General features: G+C 43.7%; 1 protein-coding gene across 1 annotated transcript in view; it reads left to right on the top strand.

Moving 5' to 3' along the window:
- Positions 1-8,361: 8,361 nt before the first annotated feature.
- The window catches only part of UMPS (uridine monophosphate synthetase), a 101,137-nt gene continuing 87,058 nt past the window's right edge, over positions 8,362-22,440 (top strand). Inside the window, exon 1 of the mRNA XM_069224640.1 lies at positions 8,362-8,548. Coding sequence (XP_069080741.1) covers positions 8,414-8,548 — 135 coding nt within the window. The 5' untranslated portion in view covers positions 8,362-8,413. The remainder of the gene's footprint in view (positions 8,549-22,440) is intronic.

The following is a 22,440-nucleotide window of genomic DNA, read 5'->3' as shown; positions in this document are numbered from 1 at the left end:
ATCCATCAGAAGAACGAGTTACTTACCTTCGGTAACGACTTTTCTGGTGGATACATTAGCTACCTGTGGATTCCTCACGGTCCCACCCACCTCCCCGTTGCCTTTATGGTCTTGCCAAGTAATCCTTGAGTGCGCTCCTCTTGATCTTTGAGGGTGCAATAGATGTATATATATAATATATTTATATATATATAGGTATAGGTGTATATATCTTTATGTATATACTTGGTGTGTGTATATATTTTAAAAGAAAGAGTTTTATATATATATATATATATATGTACATAAAAAAGATTTACAGTTATTCATACAATGTGGTGTATTTTTACAATATAATGGATGTTGCTTTGTTCTTTCATTGCATTGCCTGGTTGTTCTCATGCACGTAAAAAATGATTGGTACTGACGTCCGCACGTCGTCGAGGACCTCTTATTGCCTGTATGACGTCAGACGGCGTCGCGTGCGAGACAGTGACGTCCTCGTCGACGTGCAGAGACTAGTAAGAAGATTTCCGTCGAAGGCTGGCGCCATGGGAGTATTCATGAGGTGAGGAATCCACAGGTAGCTAATGTATCCACCAGAAAAGTCGTTACCGAAGGTAAGTAACTCGTTCTTCAGGCATATATAGCTTTTAGGCAGCAATAAAAATGTCAAGATAACTCTTCTGATTATGTTCCTGCTACAGAAAGAGAGCAACCTTTTGTCTAGTGGCAGTTTTGACACCATAAAGTAGCGCAGATGGTTTATGTACCTGCTGTCAACAACAGATCTCTATTTTATGTGAACAGCTGCGTGGATAAGAAAAGCCAGGCGTTACCTGCACTTTTAAACAAATGAAATATATTGTCTAGGGGGCTATGGAGAGATGAAGGGCACTTTTGCTGGGTGGTAGTGAGGGAAACTGAGGAGGGGGTCATGGGAGAGGGAGCACCAAAAATGATTGTCGCACTGGGTGCCACCCGAGCTAAAGCCTGTGATGATGGGTATGTGCAAGGTGAAGTAATGGTGTGTCTTTTTTGTTTTTTTTCAGTGTCTTCAGAGAATCTACAGATTGAGAGAAGAAGCGAAGGTAAGGTGACTGACATTTACTGTTGCACATATCACACACACACCCTACCAACATTTTTGTGACCCTATCTGCCTTCTACGTAGGCTAGTGCTTTAGAGGGACAGTTTAGACAGTAGCAGAGATGGCGTTTCGTTGGATGACTGCTGCTCAAGCCGTAACTCGGGTTATGGAGGACAGCTCTGAGGCAGGAACAGAGACTGAGACAGCAGATACTGAGACTGCATCTGAGGGAGAGGACAATGGAGCAGAATCTGGGAGTGATTTTTCAGTCGGCGGAGTTCTATCCAACGACACCTCTTCCAGTGATTCTGTGGGAGACGATGAGGACAGTATATAAAGTTGATACAGCCAACTTTTTGCCAGTTGACTATGTCCATCTCTTTTTGGATGTCGACTTCTTTCAGCAAATTGTGCAGCAAACAAATTTGATTGCAGAACAATTTCTGAGGGAGCATGGAGGCACTTTAGGGCCCTGTTCTAGGGCACGCCAGTGGACTCCCAATTCGCTGGCGGAGTTGTAGATATTTTTGGGCCTTACGCTCAAAATGGGGTTAGTGCAGAAACCCACCTTCCAGTCCTACTGGCCGACTCTCACGGTTTGGGTAACCCCCATTTTTGCACCGTACATCAACAGAGATCTTTTTTGCTATTGCAGCACATGCTGCATTTCAATGACAATTCTGCTGCATTTTCCCGGGACCATCCAGGCCATGACAGGTTGTTCAAAATTCGTCCTGTCGTGGAACATTTGTCTGCCGAGTTTCCAGAGATCTATACTCCTGGAAAGAATATAGCAGTCGATGAGGCCTTGATCCTGTACAAAGGGAGGCTGCTGTTCATACAGTGCATTGGAAGCAAAAGAGCTTACTATGGCATCACGCTGTACATGTGTGTGAGAGCTCTTCTGGCTATGTGTACAACTTGAGAGTGTATACAGGAAAGGACTCCACCCTAAACCTTGTAGGTTGCCCTTTCATGTTAGGGGTCATAGGGAAGATTGCATGGGAGATTGTCCAGCCACTCCTTCAGAAAGGTTATAACCTTTATGTGGACAATTTCTATACAGGAGTAGAGCTGTTCTGTGAGAGCTCTCTTATTGAGTAACCGTAAAGGATTCCCTCAGAAACCTGTTTGCAAGAAGCTCCAGAAATCACAAAGTACTGCATTGCGTTCCAACCAACTGCTTACAGTCAATTTCTTGGATAGGCGTAATGTATATGTTCTCAAGAGCACTTCCCCCATCACAGTTTGGGGTCAGAGGGCCAAAGTCCACAAGCCCACTTGTATACTTGATTAAAATAAGTACATGGGTGGAATGGATAAGAACGACCAAGTTCTTCAACCGTACAATGCGTGATGTAAAACTCGCACTTGGTACAAGAAACTGTTTACCCACCTGATGGCAACATACAATACGTATGTTGTTTATCATAAGACAACCACAAGAAGACTCATGTCTTTCCTTGACTTCAAGTTGTCTGTAATTGAAAGCCTCACTGTTGCTACAGGAGCAGCAGCCTCCACTTCATATGTTCTGGAGGATGTAGCAAGGCTGCAGAAGCAGCACTTTACTGATCGCAGTCCTAAAACACCTAAAAAAGATTGTCTGTGTTGTCGCTTTAAAGTGTGCTCGAAGGATGGAAAGCAGCAGGAGAGTCCTTATTTTTGTCCCCAGTACCCATCTCAGCCAGGCCTCTGTGTCCCTACTTGTTTTACGTTCTATACTAAAGCAAAGTTCTGGGACATCAACTGAGGTGGAGCTGCTGTTGGGTAAATCTTTCAGTGGCTGTGCATGGATACCGAACGTCCATGGGCCACTGCTTTGTTAGGCAAGCGGCCACAGAAATTTAGTTCATCTACTTCAGGAAATCATGGACTTCCCTATGGCCTGCTTGACACCTATATCTACCGTCAGAATGTAGTAGGTGTTCTGTTTGATTAATGTGCATTATAGTCCCCATCCTGCACATATTAGTGGACAGAACATATGCCACATTGTCACGGAGTACTATGTGTGGCAAAATGTTAAAGGTGTGACTGAATTTTGAAGTGCTTGTTAGGGAACTTATGTATGCTACACAAGGACCACCATCATGCCAATGAGAACCAGAGTAAGTGCAGTAAGTCAAACAAATGTCCTGTGGGACATACTCACTAACATTTCTACTTGTTTGAAAGTGTGCAAACTCAATGTGTAGCTCCACTTTCAAAGCAAAAAGTGGAAGTGTTGGTGAATGAGTCCCACAGCATATCTGTTTGACTTTTTAGTTTAGAGACCTTTCGTAGTTTTCCCCATCATGTCTGCCTTCGTTTCAATGGTAGATATGCCTGCTCACTTTGAAGAATAGGCCTTGCAACGTGTACTCGGAAACCCCCAACTTGCATCCACAAACCAGAGGGCGTTGGATTGAGCACAGTAAGTGTGCTGATGGCGCATGAAAGACATGTTTTGTTGAGCTTCAAGTAGCTAATGTCAGAAGGCATTAGTATTGGTTCACTAGGCAATTATACAGGATTAGTCAGGACTCTGATGAGGACAGAGACATGAACGGGTAAGAAAAGCTTATGGTAGGTGCGTTTTCCCAGGGATATTGCACAGGTAGAAGGCAGAAAGTAAAGGTAGTACAGATGCACATCATCTACACCTATGGCACTGAAGGACAATGACACATATGGGTGTTTGACCTGTTTGCCAATTTCATCCTCTGTCAGAACTTAGTAGATATTCAATTTGCTGTATGATAAGTGCATTACAGTCACAGCACTGCACATAACGGTGGCTGGGACATATATTACGTTCTCACAGACTACCCTGTGTGCCAAACATTACCCTTCTTCATAATTTATGACGTTCTCTTTAGGAAACTTTGCAGGAATTCCCCTGCTTGTCTGCCTTAGTTTCAGTGGTAGACATTCTCACTCAGTTTGATGAATGGGCCTCACAAGGCATTTTTCGGACACCCCAGCTTGCATCCACAAACTGGAAGGAGCTGGATTTAGCACAGAGAGTGCACTAAAGGCACATGAAAAACATGTCTTCCTGAGCCTCAGGTGGCTGTCATGGGAGTCATTAGTTAAGGTTCCTTATGCATGCCTTCGGTAATGTTCAGGAAGAAGGAGGCGATTACTTGACAGGTGGTAAAACGTAGTCTAACTTATTCGATTGTGTGGCGTATGAATGTGATGGGCCCTTGTCTGGCAGTGGTAAGTTGATGTGAGTGCAGTGATTAGTTGGATTGGGGCCCTGGCCTAGTGAAAGTGTTGTGTGTTGTGCGTGAATGGTGCGTGAATGGATCATAAAGCGGTTGCTGCCGTGAAGTGGCTTTATGGCTCACCTTCAGAAGGCTTGGTTTCAATATTCAGATACTTTGACAAATATTCATGCTTTGAAACCATAATTTCTGGAGGTGCTAAAACAAACCAGTATGAGTGGTGGATTAACTTTAACATACTGGTACCAGGGGAATCCAATGGTGCAGGACTTGCGTGGTTCTCACCAGTTTTCCTTCCCCTGGAATACCCTTGAAATCACAAACTTTGCTTTAAAACACATTTTCCTTGGATTTCTGTGAGGAAAAGTCCTGGAATCTGCAGGCAGTCACACATTTTCTACCACCCAGTGTTACCCTAAGTCTCCCGAGAAAAACTTTGCCTCACTTTTGTGAGTGGGCAACTGATCGCAACAGGGAAATACCCAAAACGTATTGTGGAGACATCAAAATTACCTATCAGAAAACAGCCTGGTTTGGCCTATGTCTTTCTTTCTGGGCTCGGTGGCCATATAGGGAAATCTACCAAACCCAGACATTTCTGAAACCTAGACACCTGGGCCAGTCTACGTAGCTGTGGCATGTGTGGATTTCACAAAGTTTTTCTTACCCTGAATACCCTGCAAAGGTGAAACATTGATTAAAAACACTATTTTCCCTTGCTTTTCCATCATGTAAACTACAGGAATGTGCAGGGAACCATAAAAATTCCTACCACACACTGTTTCCCCACTTGTCTTGATAAAAACACAACCCCACTTGTGTGCCCGCGTCAGGAATTTATCACTCCAGTGTCAACAGTAGCCTTCATGCAAGGACTACCATTGACCCTTTTGTGATCTATTCCTGTCACGGGCACTAGGCCCAGACACACAAGTGGGGTAGCTTTTTCATTGGGACAAGTTGGGGAACACTAGGTGATAAGATGTTTGTGGATCCATGCATATTCCTGGAGTTTACCTCATAGAAATGCAAGGAAAAATACTGGTTTTATTCAACGTTTCACCTTTGAAGGGTATGGTGGATACAAAAACTTTAGGGAATTCACACAAGCCACACCTCTGTTGACTCCCATAGGTGTCTATTTTTTAGAAATGTCTGGGTTTTGTAGGTTGCCCTAAATGGTTCCAGATCCCAGGACTATTTAGTACACTCACCTCAGTTATCATTATCGCCACAGTACGTTTTGGGCATTTCCTGTAACAGGCACTAGACCTACCCACACAAGTAATGTACCATTTTTATCGGGAGACTTGGTAGAATGCTGGGTCGAAGCAAGTTTGTGGCTTCCCTCTGACTCCAGAACTTTTCAGCACCGAAATGTGAGAAAAGAGTGTTTTTAGTGCAATTTGGAGGTTTGCAAAGGATTTTGGGTGACAGAACCAAGAGAGCCTCACAAATCACCCCATCCTGGATTCCCATAGGTGTCTACTCTCTAACAATGAACGGGTTTGGAAGGTTTTCCTATGTGCCGGCTGAGATAGAGGCTAAAATCCACAGCTTTGCAAAAAACTCATCAGTTTTCATTGGAAATATGTGATGTGTCCACATTGCTTTTTGGGGCATTTCATGTTGTGGGCACTAAGGTCTATCCACACAAGTGAGGTACCATTTTTATCTGAAGACTTGGGGAAGGCTGGGTGGAAGGAAGTTTGTGGCTCCCCTCAGATTCCAGAACTTTCAAGCACCAAAAAGTGATGAAGGGGTGATTTGATTAGCCCAGTTTTGAAGTTTGCAAAGGATTCTGGGTGACAGAACCCAGAGCGAGCCCCACAAGTCACCCCATCATGGATTTCCACAGGTGTCTACTTTCTAAAAATGTACAGGCTTGGTAGCTTTCCCTATGTGCCTGCTGAGCTACAGGTCAAAATCCACAGCAAGGCACTTTGTAAAAAAAGACATCAGTTTTCATTGGAAAATTTGATGTGTGCACATTGTGTTGTGGGGCATTTCCTGTCGCGGGCACTTGGCCTACCCACACAAGTGAGGTACCATTTTTATTGGAAGACTTGGGGAAAGGCTTTGTGGGTCCCCTCAGATTCCAGAACTTTGAAGCACCAAAATCTGATGTAGGAGTGTTGAGGTTTGCAAAGGATTCTGGTTGACAGAACCCAGTAGGAGCCCCACAAGTCACCTCAACCTGGATTCCCCTGGATGTCTAGTTTTAAAAAATTTACAGGTCTGGTAGGATTCCCTAGGTGCCACCTGAGCTACAGCCCAAAATCCAAATCCAGGCACGTTGCAAAAAACTTGTCTATTTTCAATGGAAAAATGTGATGTGTCCATGTTGCGTTTTGAGGCGTTTCCTGTCACAGGCACTAGGCCTATCCACACAAGTGAGGTACCATTTTTATCGGGGGACTTGGAGGAACATGGAATAGAAGAACTAGTGCCAATTGTCTTTCTCTACATTTTTGCCTTCCAAATGTAAGACAGAGTGTAAGAAATAAGTAATTTTGAGAAATTCCCTGTAATTCACATGCTAGTATGGGGATCCCTGAATTCAGAGATGTGCAAATAACCACTGCTTCTAAACGCCTTATCCTGTGCCCATTAGGAAATACATAGGTTTGCTTGATACCTATCATTCACACTTTATATTTTACCAAATTAATTGCTGTATACACGGTATACAATGAAAACAAATTGCAAGGTGAAGCTCATTTATTGGCTCTGGGTAACGTGGGTTCTTGATGACCTACTAGCCCTATATATCCTCGCAACCAGAAGGGTCCAGCAGAGGTAACAGTATATTGCTTTCAAAAATCTGTCATAGTTGGAAAAGGTTATGAAAGAAAACGTAGACAGAAATGGCTGTTTTTTTCCAACTCATTTTTTTTTTTTTGTTTAACTGTTATTTTCTGTAGGAAAATATTGAAGGATCTACACAAATTAACCCTTGCTGAATTCAGAATTTTGCCTAATAATCAGAAATGTTTAACTATCCGGGATCCACCATTGGTTTTACACCCATTTCTGTCACTAACTGGAAGGAGGCTGAAAGTGCAAAAAAATGTAAAAATTGGGTATGTCCCAGTAAAATGTCAAAACTGTGTTAGAAATTGTGGTTTTCCGATTCAAGCCTACCTGTTCCTGAAAGCTGGGAAGATGGTGATTTTAGCACCGCAAACCCTTTGTTGCTGCCATTTGCAGGGAAAAAAACAAATGCTATCTTCTTCAACACTTCTTTCCCATTTTTTTTTTTTAATAATAAATTGCTGTGTTTTGGCTAATTTCTTGGTCTCCTCCAGGGGAACCCACAAAAGTTGGGTACCTTTAGAATCCCCAGAATGTTGGAAAAAAAGACACACGTTTAGCGTGCATAGCTTAAGTGGACAAAATGTTATGGTGCCTAAGCACAAACTATCCCAAATAGCCAAAAAATGCTCAGCACAAAGGGGAAGGGGGTGCAAGGGGGGGGGGGGGGGGCAGCGGCTAAGGGGTTAATTATAAATTTTGGATGCAATTGTAGTGTTGTGATATTACTGATGTCAATCGTTATGCCATTCAGATCTATCTTTCCTTGCTCTAGCCTGCAATAGATTTAGCTAATGAGGTAGCTGTATGCGAACCAATCAGCAAGGCGCCTCGAAGATGGCATAGGTGAAGGCAAAAAAAACGGGAAACGTGTGTAACGCTGGAAATCCCGTATCGTGTTGGCAGACAGTAATTTTAAATTGATACGGGCAAAGTCAGCTTCCATCTGATCTTAGAATTTATATATTTATTATTTTGCCTGACATTAAAATGGCTTCTCCGATATCCTCTATTTTCCACGTTTAGTTTTTGAATGCAGCCTCCGAGCAAAAATGTAATCGGCCCTTTCTATGGAAATCTGTTAGACGTGTATGTGCACAATTTCAAGAATACTTGCGGATATATGGTATCCTTTTTATTTCGCCCACTATTTCTCGTCAATGTTTTAAATCCCCCGCAGTGCTGACGCCATCACGCTGCGCCTGTTAGTGGCGGTCAGGATACGGTGATTGGTCTGTTGTGACGCTTCGCCCGCCTTCCGCGTGTGTGTTCGCTGGCTCTCTCTTTTTCGCATCTGCTAATCTCATACACGCAAGGATGGAGGCCCTGGCTCTCCGACTTTTTGAGATCGAGGCTGTTAAATTCGGCAGCTTCAAGCTTAAGAGTGGCCTCCTCACTCCAGCCTACTTTGACTTGCGCGGTATCGTATCTCACCCTGCCCTTATGAACCAGGTGTGTGCGAATATGTCTGGATAATTAAAGCAGGGTTTTGGGCACTGCATCTCTTGAGGCGTTTTGGCGGAGACCAGATTGAGTGTGTAAAGACTGAGAAACTTTGTACCTTTGAGGGCGGTGTTAGATGATTTGGGATTGAATGCATACCCGCTAAATGGCACAATTCTTTCCATGTGTGACAATTTTAACTAGTATTGTCTTTGGCATGGGCAAACTTGGCCCCGGGCGGGGCACTAGTCTTGGGCGAGGCGCACAGAGCTGTCCGCATTAGAAGCACGCAAACAGTAGCTGTGAAGAGCTTTGAATCACTTGTTAATGTGCTGCGGGTTATTTTTTGACACTCTGTCAACCCGTCTTTATTTCCTTCCACCCAGCCCCACACCACCCCTAACAAATAATGTGGTTCCAGTGTTAGGGGTTTGAGCTGTGAGTCATTCAGGTGAGTGTGTGTGTGTGGGGGGGGAGGTCAGAGGGGTGGGGCAGATGTTTGTATTCAGAGGTGATCAATGTGAAGCTGACTTGTGAGTACGAAAGCGGATGCTAACTTTCTTTGTGCCCAGGTCTCGATGTGAGCAAAGGCGGGAGTGTTTGCCAGACTAGTGCTCTGAGCCAGGGTTTGTGGTTTACTATTGCAGCAGAGACCCTGACACCAGGGGCGCAACTAGATCTGAACTTACGGGGAGAGGATTTTGGTTAGTACTTCAAGCAGAGTGGTGGGGGATACCTTTTCACACAGTGCGGACCAAGAGATGTTATATTGATATGTATAGCACAGTAATACCAGAGAGGGTGTCTAGGCGCTTGGGCATGTTTGTGGTCTCCAAGGTGATTTTACGAAGAGCCAAGTCTTCCTCTTCTTGCGGTACTCAGGAAGTGTCTCTGATGTGTAGAGGGAGGTGGTTACATGTCTTGAGTGTGAGGTAAGAGAATGAGTGACCTACGGTTTTGATTTTGCGGATGCAGGGAAGGTGTGCGAGTGAGCCAGAGCGTGTGTGTCTGGTGAAAGTGTATGCAGCAGTTCAGGTATTCTGGTCCTGTGTTGTGTAGGATTTGTATGTGCGTGAGAAGTTTGCCTTGACTGCACTTGTGAATGGGGAGCCAGTGAAGCTTCCTGAGGTGCAGTGTGATGTGGTTGCGGCGTGGGAAACATCCTTGAAACCAGTAATAGAATACACGCTGGTAAAGCCGATAGTTCTGTCTTTAATGTGCTAACTCATGCAAACTGCATATGTGCTTGCCTGTTTTTTTCATGCTTTAGCACATTAAAGCCAAATCGGCTAGGATTGCCGTGGGACACTGAGCACTGCTAGAGCCCAGAGAGTGTTTACCAGACCAGTGAGTATCGGATGCTGGCAAGATAGCTGGTACCAACCCAATCATGCGCATGTCTGATACAAACAAAAGCACAGAAGGGTTACTTGAAATATGCCTTTCCTTACTAAAAGAAGTACAAACTGCAAGATTAACAACCACTCCAGGTAAGAGCTAGAAGTGTGTGTGGAGGGAATCACAGAATTAGCTCAAAAAAGTGCTCTCTTAGACATTGTGAAATAGGTGTGAAGAGCAAAACTGAGATGAGAAAATCACAGGGTGCTTCTTTCTGGCTGTCACAAAATGAGGGGGCTCACCAACAGCTCAAAAGGAAGGGTTATTCACAGAGAATTATAAGACAATACCTCTTCACAATGTAAAAGCACAACGCCTGCACCCCCAACCAGTGCAGAGATCATGTTCCCTCTTTGATGAGATGTCTTGTACTGTCTGACAGGAAGATGGAAAGTATAGGTAGCAGTATAGGAGAGTCTGCAGGGCCTTTACCACTGTAGGCACCATGATTTGTAGTGTCACCAAGCCATACACCATTATTGCACGTGCTCTAAGCTCCTGCAGGAAATCCCTCCTATTGTAACCTCGAAGTTGACCTGCCGTCACAGACTGTCTTGCTCCTCTCTCACACTCATTGGGGTTTCCTGCTCCAAACAAGCCCCAGGAGGTGAATGTAAAACAGCGAATTCCTTCAGTGAGTCAGGGGTATACCTTTGATAATCCATGTGAAACACAGTTTATAATTTGACTGGTCACTAGACCACCTTGTACGATTTTGTAACATAGATGCCAAGTGACAGTGTCACATGTACAATACCTTCTCTTCCCAAGCAGTGCTTAATTTATTAAAATATTTAAAAAAACATAAGTGCTGGTGACCAAAACGTTTCCTTTGAGATTGGTACCTGCATTATCTAGTATTAGCACTGGCATCACCACCTGACAGTGTCAGACTTATGGCGAAGATGAGAGCAAAATGAACGGGTAAAATGTGCTGTAAAGGGTGCCTCAGCATCACAGTTCTGCTGCTTGTTCTCATGTCTCTCACTGTGTAATCTCCTGTTTCACACTCATTCTGTTATTTCCCATGTTAGTCATAATGTTCTCATTACTTTCTCCTTTCTCTCCATCTTCTCTCATTCACTCTTCTTTCACTGCTATCTACCTTGTGTCTCTTTAATCTCGTCCTTAAATTCCTTCTCATTCACTGTCCTTTTCTCTCCTACCTTCTCCTCACTCCTTTTCTGAAACAGGGCATGCACCGGACTAATGTGGGTGAGAGGAGTGTAGCACTCACACAGAATATTAGCTGGCCCCGGTTTGTCAGTCCTCACAGAGCCTCAGCTTTTATATTATAGCAATCCATGCTTTTTGAGCTTGACTCTGCCTTGGAACTTGCTCACCTCAGTCTGTCTGCTCACGGGCTCTGCTCTGTCTCCAATACTTGGAAGAGCTCGGCTCTGTCTACCCAGAGCCACAGTGCTACATATGCAGGAAACAGATCTGGCTAAGTTAAAGAAATTACTAGTGTGTGCATGTCCTCTGCTGTATCTGTTCAGCACTTTTTATTCAAAGATTTAGCTGCATCAGTGCCGTAACTCCGTTCTATATGCAAAGCAGAATATTTCTACAAAGTGATAATGTTAGTTTGCAGCAAAGTCCCACTGTCTCTTTATACGCAGAAACTCATTTTCATCTGTGCAAGAATTAATTTATCTTCTAGGTGTTCATTCTATAACCAGAAAAACAACAAATCTTCGCCTTACTCTCCTTAATAAAAGAGGTACCTCACCCTTTGATTGGTACTTTGTGCTCCAATAAGTTAAACACGTGCTGCTTTTCTCAACTGTTGGACTTCTGATATCTATTTACTTCGTCGTCTTATACTCTCTCGACAGCAGTCTCTTCCTTCCCACAGAATGCTTTATGAATGTCTTCTTGATGCTCATTGCTTTTGTCATTTTGGTGTCCTTTTCATCTGCATTTGTAATGAGAAAATTTAGAAGTACTTTTAAAGATCAATCACAGACAAAATTAAATATAAATGAAAACAAAAGTGAAATGCAAGCATTGGTGAGCAGGGCGCCACAGAGCTGTAACTTGCTGTGGGGGTTTAAGACTGGTGACCACATTCAGGTGCAAATCCTCCATGGGTGAGGAAGAAGGTATAGCGGGACCAGTGCAGGTGTTAAATTGGAAGTTACAGCTAAGACAGTGCTTGACTTTGCTATTGGAAACATCCGGCGTAGACTGACACGTCAACTTAGAGTCCAAATACTGAAGGTCCGTGAGTTGGACATGGGAGGAGGACCTTTCTATGATCAAACTCTGATCGGGCTCAGAACAGACAACATCCCTGGCGCTGTACAGGAGCAAATGGCCATCCCTGTGGCATGTCCGCTTTGTGCATCCGCTGCACCTCTGTGCTGCCATGCGCCTTAAATAGGTGAATAATGAGGGAACTAAGTGGTCAGAAAGAGCTAGACTGCTAACCACTAAAATGGTGGTGCTGTACAAGCAGGCAGGATGTAGGGGAACAAAAGTTCCTTTAGAACGCCAACACCTTTTCTGCACAAGCAACCAAAGAAGCTGCGGCAGACTAGAGGGTAATGGCAAAAGCAAAATAAAGAAGTCCCACCTCCCAACACAGGCCCCACAAAGTAAGTTAGTTATGGGGCAATTAAAAGCAAAACTGTGTATTGTGGCAGTAAAAAACAGTTACTCGGTGTTGGGAGATGGGATCTGCTCTCATTAGACACAGGAGGGGAAACTCACAATCTGATTCTGGAGTTAGCCATGAATTGTCTTGTCATAACTGAAATATAGGCTAGCGAAGACTCTGGCCCTGACCTGGTGAAAGCTGTCCTTCCAGGTTACACCATCATTGGACTGGACCGCCTGGATCACATTGGAGGTGGGCTGGCAGTTTTTGTACGGGATGGACTTGGATGTACATTAGACTATGGCTTTGGGCAAATAGTATACTATGGAGCCTGCCTTTGTTACCCTTAATTTTGGTTAATTGCACTTTTTTTGTCTTTCTGGTATACTGACCACCTGGATCAAGGGCCAACTTTTTTTGAGACGTGTGGCCAGACTGTTGTACTATTCCTAGTACATAACCACATTAGCATTCTGTTTTTTTTAAATTTCCATCTTAATGATCCCTTACGTAAGGACTTGGCTGCCTTCCTTGAAATTATGTGTAACCCGGGGTTTTCCCAGCAGGTCTATGTGCCAACCCTTAATTCATGCCACACTCTCAATGTTTATTTATCCAACCATGACAACCTCGGGGTTGATTTTGTTCACCCCCTCAGTTGGACAGACCACCTGATTATCATGTTCAGTGTTCCACTCTCTCTTTTTTTTTTTTTTGTCTATGGCTACCCTTGCTCCTCCTAAGGCTGTTATTTGTAGAAATGTGAGCAGAATTACTTATGCTAACTTGGAACAGGGATTGAAACTTTTCAGAGCCGATCATGTCGACACCTTAGGCTATTCTGCAAAAGGCTTCCAAGTGAAGCTCACTACTGACTTTATTAGCATAGCTCTGCCTAAGGGTAAAATGGCTACTAGAAGTAAACCACCCTCACCCTGGTTCCCTGCTGAACTCAAGGGTCTTCAACAACAGTGCCGAAGATAGTAATGGAGATGGAGGTCTACTTTTGGCCCTGGGGAAAAAGAAAAGCATAAGGGCCTCCTGGTGTGTTACAAGTTTGCCATTAAGTCTACCAAGGCTGCTTTATTTACAGAACAAATTAGGCTGCCAGCATCTCCTCTGAGACACTGATTACAGTAGTAAAATACCTGTCTACTCTCCCATCTCAGGGCTTGGGGAATCCTTATCAAGACGTCTGTAACAGAATGGAGCTGTTTTTAAGGGATACGACTGAATATCTATTATAACTTTGATTTACCTATGGCCAGTGAATCCCTGCCCAAAGTCTCCAACTCATGGACTGAACTTAAGCAGCTTACTAAACTTTGCCTTATCTCCTTACAGCAAACCAAAGATTTGTTATTGAATATTAAATCTGGGTCTCCTTCTGATCCTTGCCCTCCTAAAATACCCAAACTAGCTGTGAAACCTATTGCTAACTCCTTGCAGAAAGTGTTTGCTCTCCTTCTGGAATCGGGAGATTTTCCCTTCTGGAAGGAAGCAATTGGCACTCCACTACTAAGAGTCAAATGTGAATCTGGAGGACCTTAAAGACTTCTGCCCCTTTCTTGCTTCCAGTGCCAGCCAAGATTCTTGAAAAGTTTATTAACGGGGAACTTCTGAAATTAATTGAGGCTCACGACATCCTCGATCCTTTGGAAAATGGTTTCAGGAGTGGCCACAGCACAGAATCCGCTCTCAGTGTGGCTTCTGACACCATCTGCTGTCAAGTAGATCAGAGAGGGTGGAGTGGGGGGGGGGGGTGCAGTTTTCCATTCTGGATGCTTGATTTGACAGCTGTATTCAACACCGTCTCATCAGTCTGGATGATTCAACAGCTGCAGCAAATCGGTGTTGGTGGATCTGCTCTTAAGCTTTTCCAGTCTTTCCTTAATCAAGAATACAAACAACTGTGGAGGGTTCAAAGTGGAAGCTTTTAGTCTTCCTTGTGGAGTCCCTTAGGGCTTGTCCCAGAGTCTGACTCTTTTTAACATGTATATTGCTCTGTTGGCTGAATTGGTAGTGCGTTCTTCTGGTTTCAAGTACTATTGTACACTGATGACACCCAGATTATCGTGTCCGCTTTCAACAGCTTGTCTTCTGTAGCTGAGAAGCTCAATTACTGCATGCCCACCATTAATTGGTGGATATGAGAGAACGCCCTTAAACGTAATGCCGACAAAACGGAGGTACCTGTCTTTGGCACGCAAGAGTCTGCTTGGTCGCACATCTGGTGGCCAAAGGAATGTGTACCTCTTTCCACTCCGGTCAAATCAGCCAAAAACCTAGGTGTTGTTTTCGATAATACCTTGAGCTTTGATACCCAGGTCAGCAGCACTACCCGTGCATGTTTTCTCATTATCAGAACTTTGAGAAAGATCCTTCCTTATTTTCCTGTGGATCTGTGCCAAGCAGTCATTATCATGCTTATCACCTTGTGATTGGACTTCTGCAACTCTCTGTATCTCCACATCAATGCTTCCTGTGTTAACCAACTTCAAGTTGTCCAGAAATTAGCTGTCCGACTTATCCTTAACATCCTGAAGGATTTTTCAGTCAGAGAGGGAATTTGCTAACTCTATTGACTTCCAGTAAAAAAAAAAAATGTTTTAAGGCTCTCCATGGTCTTTTTTTCATCTCTGCATCATAAAGGCTCCAGCCAACTGGGCTGTGTTTCATTGGTACTCCCCACAGTAGGCTTCTCAGATCGTCTTTTCGCAAGCAGGTATTGGTTCCCAGATTCTGTAAGGCCAGATTGGGTGGTTGGTCCATCTTGGTGGCTGCAGCTAAACTGTTGAATACCCTACACGCCCATATCTCAAAAGCTGACTTTTGTCACTTTAAAAAAAAAAAGCTGCTTTGAACATGGCTGTTCTCTCTCCATCTCCCTTAGCCATTGGGACTTCTCTGATTGCTGTTTGGTATTGGGTGCTGGCTGCTAGTGCTTTTACACCTTGGGGTATAGTTCGCCCTATAAGTTCCAGTACAATACAAGGGGTGAGATGTGAGTGGTATAGAAAAATAAATAGGGAAGATGGCAGGAGAGGATGCATTGGAATTTAGGGAGAGTGACTACAGCGACAGAATACAGGATGGAAAGTGCTGAAGTCCAGGTGGCAACCAATATGCAAAATAACTGATGTCAAAATACACTGTACCACATAGGAAGGAAAGATTGGACCTGAGCAAAAATGCAAAGGCAAAGAAAAAACATATCAAAGTTGACACATGTCTCTGCACCAAGCTCAAACTTAAAAATACACTCTTTAGGCAGACATTGAAATTAGGAGAGTCACCTTGACCATGTTTCAGAAGCAGGTGCATTAAACTATGGAACTACACCTACTGATTTGGGGTAGGTAAAGGCAGGGTGGACACCAACAAAAAGTAGGTCAGCTCGAGAGACGAGGTCCAGCAACTACACACCCAGTATACATTTAACATGAGCCTTTAAAATGTGTATGATTCTTCCAGTTGGTGCAGGCACCCTTCTTCCTTTGGCTCAAGGTTTTCCAACTGCCACTAACAGATGTTAAGGATGTTCAGGGGTTGACCTCACAAGGGAAGAATGGTGTGGTGAACACCATTCTGCTGAGGCAGAAAGCTTTGGTGCGTGCAGTGCCAGGTGCAGCCCAAGACGAAAGTGTCATTCTGATCTCCTTCTTCATTCTAGTACATTCCGGGCCACCAAACACATAGGGTGAGAGGCAGACAAGAGCCTAGTATGAGGTGGACTTTGAGAGGTCAGCACCAACAATCTACACCTATGCTTAGGAGAAGATTGCACCCCAGCTGTGGTGCGTTTGTCCAGCACTACCGAAATTGAACAAAAAACAAGTGTGTTATAGTATGCAGGATTGTAAAGTGCACTGTCACATGGGAGGGTCTTCTGGCACTGAGCAGGTGTGAGCCTATGCAAACCTAGTGTTTGATGGGACTACTCGAAAAGAAAGGTATTCAGCTTCTTCTGGAATTCAAAAAGTGAGGGAGGCCTCTTATGTGTAGTGGCAGGTCGTTCTACGGTTTAGGAGTGATGTAGGAGAAAGCTTGACAACTTTCTTTCTTTTCTATATGTGGTCTGTGGAAGAGGTATATGAAATGTTTGTGAAAGCAGGTGCGATTGTTGAGGTATGCTAGGCTAGTGCTATGAAGTGCCTTGAAAGTGTGGGTGAGGAGTATGAATTTTGCTCGTTTGAGTATGGGGAGCCAGTGGAGCACCTTCCGGTGTGGTGTGATGCGAGTGCAGTGTCGGAGGTAGAGACAGATTTGTTCTGCAGAGTTCTGAATGGTCTGCAGTCTTCTGGTGAATTTCTTTGCTGATCCTGGCATAGAGGGTGTTTCCATAGTCCAGTTTGCTTGTGACCAGCGCATGCACAACCATTTTCCAGATGCTGATTGAGAGACATTTGAAAATCTTCAGGATATGAGTGCATGAGCAGATGACAGCATTGACTTGGGCAGTCATGTTGAGTTTGCTGTTGATGACAATCCAGAGGCTGCCGGCTGAGATGGTGGGTGACAGTCCTGGCTCTTTTGGCCCCCGGAAGGAGTCCCACTGTGAAGTGCTCTTCCTGAAGATCACAATTTCTGTCTTGTCTGTGTTCAACTCTAGTCAGCTGGTCTTTATCCCATGGGCGATTTCAGTCATGCATGCATTGAACTTAATCAGGGTACTGGGTGTCTTGTCTGTGAGGGCGAGAATGAGTTGTGTGGTGTCAGCGTAGGAGAGGATGTTGTGGGGGTAGATGATGTTGGATCGAGGGATCATGTATGTGTTGAAGAGGGTCATCCTAAGGGAGAATACTTGCTGAACTCCGCAGATGAAGTTCTGAGCGTCAAAGATGTATGGTCCCAGGATGACTGACTGGGTCCTTCCTGTCAGCAAGGAGCGGATCCATCAGAGTGGGTCTCCTTGGACTCTAATGTCTTGTAGGTCTTAAATGAGCACCGGCTAGGAGACTGTGTCAGGCGCTGCAGAGGCCCAGGAAGATGAGAGCAGCTATGCCGCATCTGTCCAGAGTCATGCAAATGTCATCCTTGGCAGCCATGAGAGCAGTGTCCATGCTATGGGTGGTTCTGAACCAGACTGAGTGTTGTGAGGAATTGGTGGTCATTGAGGTGTTCGGTGAGGCATCTGTTCATGATATTCACTAAGACCTTGGCCGGTATGGTAACAGGGAGATCGGCCTGTAGTTGCCAAGCATTGAAGGATCTGCAGAGGGTTTCTTCAGCATGAGGGAGATAAGCACAGTAAGGTGCTGCACTGCACATCAGCATGTGTATAGACTGTTATAGTAACTGCGTGACATGACATCATTGTGAAGCTACCACTCTATTGCCAGTACTACTTCAAATACTCACAGGTAGCATCAATGCCTGGGCTTTATTTAGCTGGCCTTCCTGCGGGGAAAGGACAGGCAGCCAAGAAAAATGTACAGAGGATTAGCACTGCTACCTGTTGGATCATCTTTTAAGAGTTCCTGTCCCCACCGAATAGGTGATGGTGCTATGCACCAGCTGCGCCTCTATTTAGCCAACACAATTGTGTAAGTTCTTATTTTAAGGTCTCACCTGAGACCGTGCATGTGCTGTCACTTGAAGGACATTTTGCAGGGGGTCTTAGAACTGCCCATTGATTACCATTGGTTGACTTCATTGTTGCTCTCATTACTTTGCTTCTCTTTGTTCAGCGTATGCCAGCTTTACTTCCTCTTCAGGTGTATGTCCCTCCTCTAGAGCATAGCCCAAGTACTGGTTCCATGGCATTGTCTGTCCCCTGCTCGCAAATATCGAGCAACTTTATTCTTTTAGTTGCAACACTCTAGAATAGAGTGCAAGTGCTTGCAGGCTGTCTTGCGCTCTTCTGTCCTGCTCTGAGTTTACCTTGTCCCCTCCCCACTCCCATTTCGAGTTTTTGCTTGCCTCTTCCCACCCTCTTGTTGCTGCTTATCTCCATTGTTGCCTGCCCCCATAGTTGCTTCCCCTCCCACCCAGCTTTGTTGCTTGCCTGCGTTGCACTTCCCTGCTACCACCCTCCTGTCCTACTTTTTAGGGTCGAGCCTGCGTCGCTTGCGCATGCGTTTCGCTGAGCGAGACGCTTTAGTAATTATAAAGGGCCTGTCCACATTACGTCAGTGTCTGTCATTGGCCTGTGGACTTGCCTGTTAGAATCTGCTTGATTTCATTAGTGGAAGGCATGCACATGTCATGCCTTTTCCCGTGGCTAGCCCTCCTCGAGCGCATCGACCAAGTACAGAAAACATGCGAGGCTCGCTGTTTTCTGTCTGGCTTGTGAACTACTTTTTCTCTATTTTCCCAGCGCGATCTCGCTTGGCAGAAGTCAAGCGCTTTACAGAATTCGCTACCACCCCACCCTTCCGTCTAGCCAGAAAAAAAGCATTTGCAAAGCCCCTAGGTCTTCCCTAAGGGATCTATTGGCTTTGTCGATGTTTTTACCCATTTTGCACAGCAGTGCACCCGTTATGCAGTTTGGCTGAAAGTTTAAAAACAAACAATTAAAAAAAACAAAAAACATTATAGATTGCGTCATGTTTCTTTTTCTTTTTAAATTGCTGGCGGGATTGCAGGACAGTAGGCATTTGCATCCTCTGTGTTGCATGCCCTCCCTTTCCAAGATGCCTCCTACTCCTCCATCAGCAATTGTATGGCAAGACTAGTGCTGGCAGTGTCATAGCAATTTTTAAGCACTTAAAAAAGAAAAAAAACAACTTTCAGCCTTGCTGCACAGCAGCCGTGGTAAAAACAGTGACAGAACAGTAGCTCATATAAGTGTGATCTGTTTGCTTTGCCAGTGCTTATTTAGTTAGTCCTAGTAATTTCTCGAACTAAAACCACACCACACAAGAGGCTGTTGACAGAATAATCTGGACTGCTAGCTGGTCCTATCAGTCACTACAACACCATTTTAAAAATAAAAAACCCTTTTATTTTCATTTTTTTATTATTTTTTTTGGCACTTATTAACCCTTGCAGATGTATCTAGACGTGATTTGTCACCTTTTTTGCTTCGAAGCATCCAGGGCTTTTCAAATGCAGAACCCTCTCTCTCTCTGTTTATTCACAAACATTGTTTCTCCTTTAAAACAATAGTGATAGTAAAACACATTGAAAAGTACCATTAAAACCCCCACTGTAGGGCTTTTATCTTGGGGTGTTGTGACTCTCCTATCATCCATACATCCTCTGGTAAGGGAAGTGCAGCAGCAGGAGAAGCTGAACATGTCCCTTCCATGCCTTGAAAAATCTACTAGCTATGGTGAGTCAGATTTAATCAGGATGAGCTATTTTAGGGCCTACTCTCCCTTTCTGGTGAGTTGACAAATACCAGGTGTTCTGTTCACTCAAAAAACGAATGAGCAATAAAAATGTCTTTAAATCTTGATTTTATCTCAAGGACTTATTCCTGCCTCTGCCCTTGCCCTGATGACAATGCTTTTAGTATACTAAGAGGCAAGCCAAGGGTCATGTGTACCCTATATGTGGGCTCAATCTTATTAGACATGGAGCAAATGTTTAGTCTAGTAAATAAAAAATAAAAAAAGTTTTTTGTGTACCAGAAATGAACTCGCATAGCTGAAAGTGCTCTTGAATGTGATAATGAAGAAAAAGGTCGCTCCATAAAACAAAATATTTGCCTTGGATCACACAATTTGAGACCAGTTATGGGGCAAGCACATTACAATTAGGTCGAGTCAATTTTTCATGTTACTACACCTACAGTTGTAACATTTTTATGATTTTTCGATGCCTGCCTTAGAGAAAAGTAAATGTTTATTCTGATGCTCAAGGGGCCGTACTTAGCCCAGGCTTTCCCAGGTAGAGGCACCCTCAGAGATGCAACCCAGGCTACAGCACATGACAGGGTAATGAGGTGCTAAAGACCTTTCACCAGTGGGCGCCTGCATGACATTCAACAAAAAAGATAAAATATGAAACATTTTAAACCAATCCTCTAGGAGGGAAGGGGGGTGGTGTGTGTGTTGTATGTTTTTGCAGCAAGTACACAATATATCTCCATGTTATTGCCTGAAGACCCTGTTCAAAAAGATTTGCAAGTGGACAGATTTTGGGAGCCTCATATGAGTGATCCAAATGTATTCACAAAACATTAAAGGTGAGCAAGCCTACTTTAGAAAAATGCAGTGACAGTGGACACATCTGCAAGCTCTCCAAATGTCTTTCTGCCCAAGGCTCTATCATAACAAAGGCCAGTTTCTGTGTAAGGGCATGTAGGGCAATCGGACTTAAAGTTTCAGAATACTGCGGCATGCTGTTAAAAGCCACGACGGACTGCTGAGCTGGAGTGTGTTTTTTTTTTTTTTTTTTTCTTCTACTTTTCCACCCAGTGCTGCACAAGGCCAAACTGACCTATCTTTACAGCAGGTTGTGCATGTTTCTTTGTGTGCCTCGTGTGGGACCAGATATTGAGAACGAAAACCTGGGACTTTCATAGTCATAGAAGTAGAACTAAATACATGGTGGTACTGATGCTAGATACTGAAGGACTACAACACAGCACCCACAGCCAAAGATGGGCCACATTGCCTTGTGAAACAACACTAATTAGAAAAAAGAACTTGAAAGAAAGACTAAAAAGACCAGTGTCCATAAGTTGTGGACTTGCATTCCATTTTTTTTTTTAAGAAAAACTGATTAGCCTGGATGCTGTGATAAGAACCAGTCTGTCCTTGACTGAGAATCAGAAACCCGAACGCCAAATAGTGAAATTACTTCAGTCACACCTGTCGAATAGACAGTTCGCGTGGCTGTACGCAAAGCTTATTCTCAGAAAAGAGGTCACACTAACGCCACTCGAAGTAGTCATTGTGAAATAATTACGGCAGTCTCTGCAATTAATTTCCTTTTTCAATAGGATTCATCTATTTCCCACTTCATCGGCAGCATTCCACGGTGTCCACTGTAACATGATTTTGATGAAGTATTATGCCGAAAAGCGTTAACCCTGTATTTTATGAGGAGCTGTTAATTCTATATAAGACATTTGGACTTGGTAGATTTATTCGCTTTGTAAAAAGTTTGGGCCTTTAAATTATTAAGGCTTATGGACTTTACTTTGATTTAAATGACGTGTGTACACCTTCTTTGAATGTTTATAATGGACTGTGTCACCATTAATGTTGGTGTAATAATTGCACATTATGCACTTGCGCTTTCCAAAACAAACACGTATTAGGTGATATTTTGCTACATAACTCTGAAATAGATATAAATTCTGTATAAAGAGAAGCTAGTCTTCCGGTTTTGATTGATAATGTGTCCGATGTTGTTGTGAATTAGTTTATAACACAATCTTAATGCTTTATGCGAACACAGTATAAAAGGTAGTCAATTGTACTTTTAAAAGAAGAATAAAAAGTTAAGCCAGTAATGACAAATTCTTTATTTTGCTCCAAGTGTCCAGAGGCTAAATTAATTTGGTGAAGGCCAGGACCAGAGTGGAGATCCCAGGTAATGGGTGATGGGCTACTCTGGCAAGGAGTGAGTCACTCATTAAAATCTGCTGTTATGTATGTATGAATGAGGCGAGGCAGCGCACAGGCGCGATTATTTAAAGAAAGAAACTTCTGTGTTTAGTATACCGCGAGGGCCGGTGGTAAATTCTCTCAACCATTTTCCCAAAACAAAGCCAAGTTTTTATACTGTTAAAGCTTTCCGGGACTCTGCAGCAGTCCAGAAAAAAAATCGAAACTTCTAATAAGCCTACCCTTCCTTCTCTCCAATTTACTTCAGTTGTTGCCTTTTTCTGTTTCCGCCATCAATAACACATATTGACATTGGTAGAGTATTTAATTTTTTCCACTTCAGAAGGAGGAATGGCTGGGTTTGCCCTCTGTGGTATTTAAACCGGTCACTTTAAGTT

Source organism: Pleurodeles waltl, chromosome 3_1 (genome assembly GCF_031143425.1).
Source record: "Pleurodeles waltl isolate 20211129_DDA chromosome 3_1, aPleWal1.hap1.20221129, whole genome shotgun sequence".
NCBI lineage: Eukaryota > Metazoa > Chordata > Amphibia > Caudata > Salamandridae > Pleurodeles > Pleurodeles waltl.
This window is presented reverse-complemented; position numbering and strand designations above follow the sequence as displayed.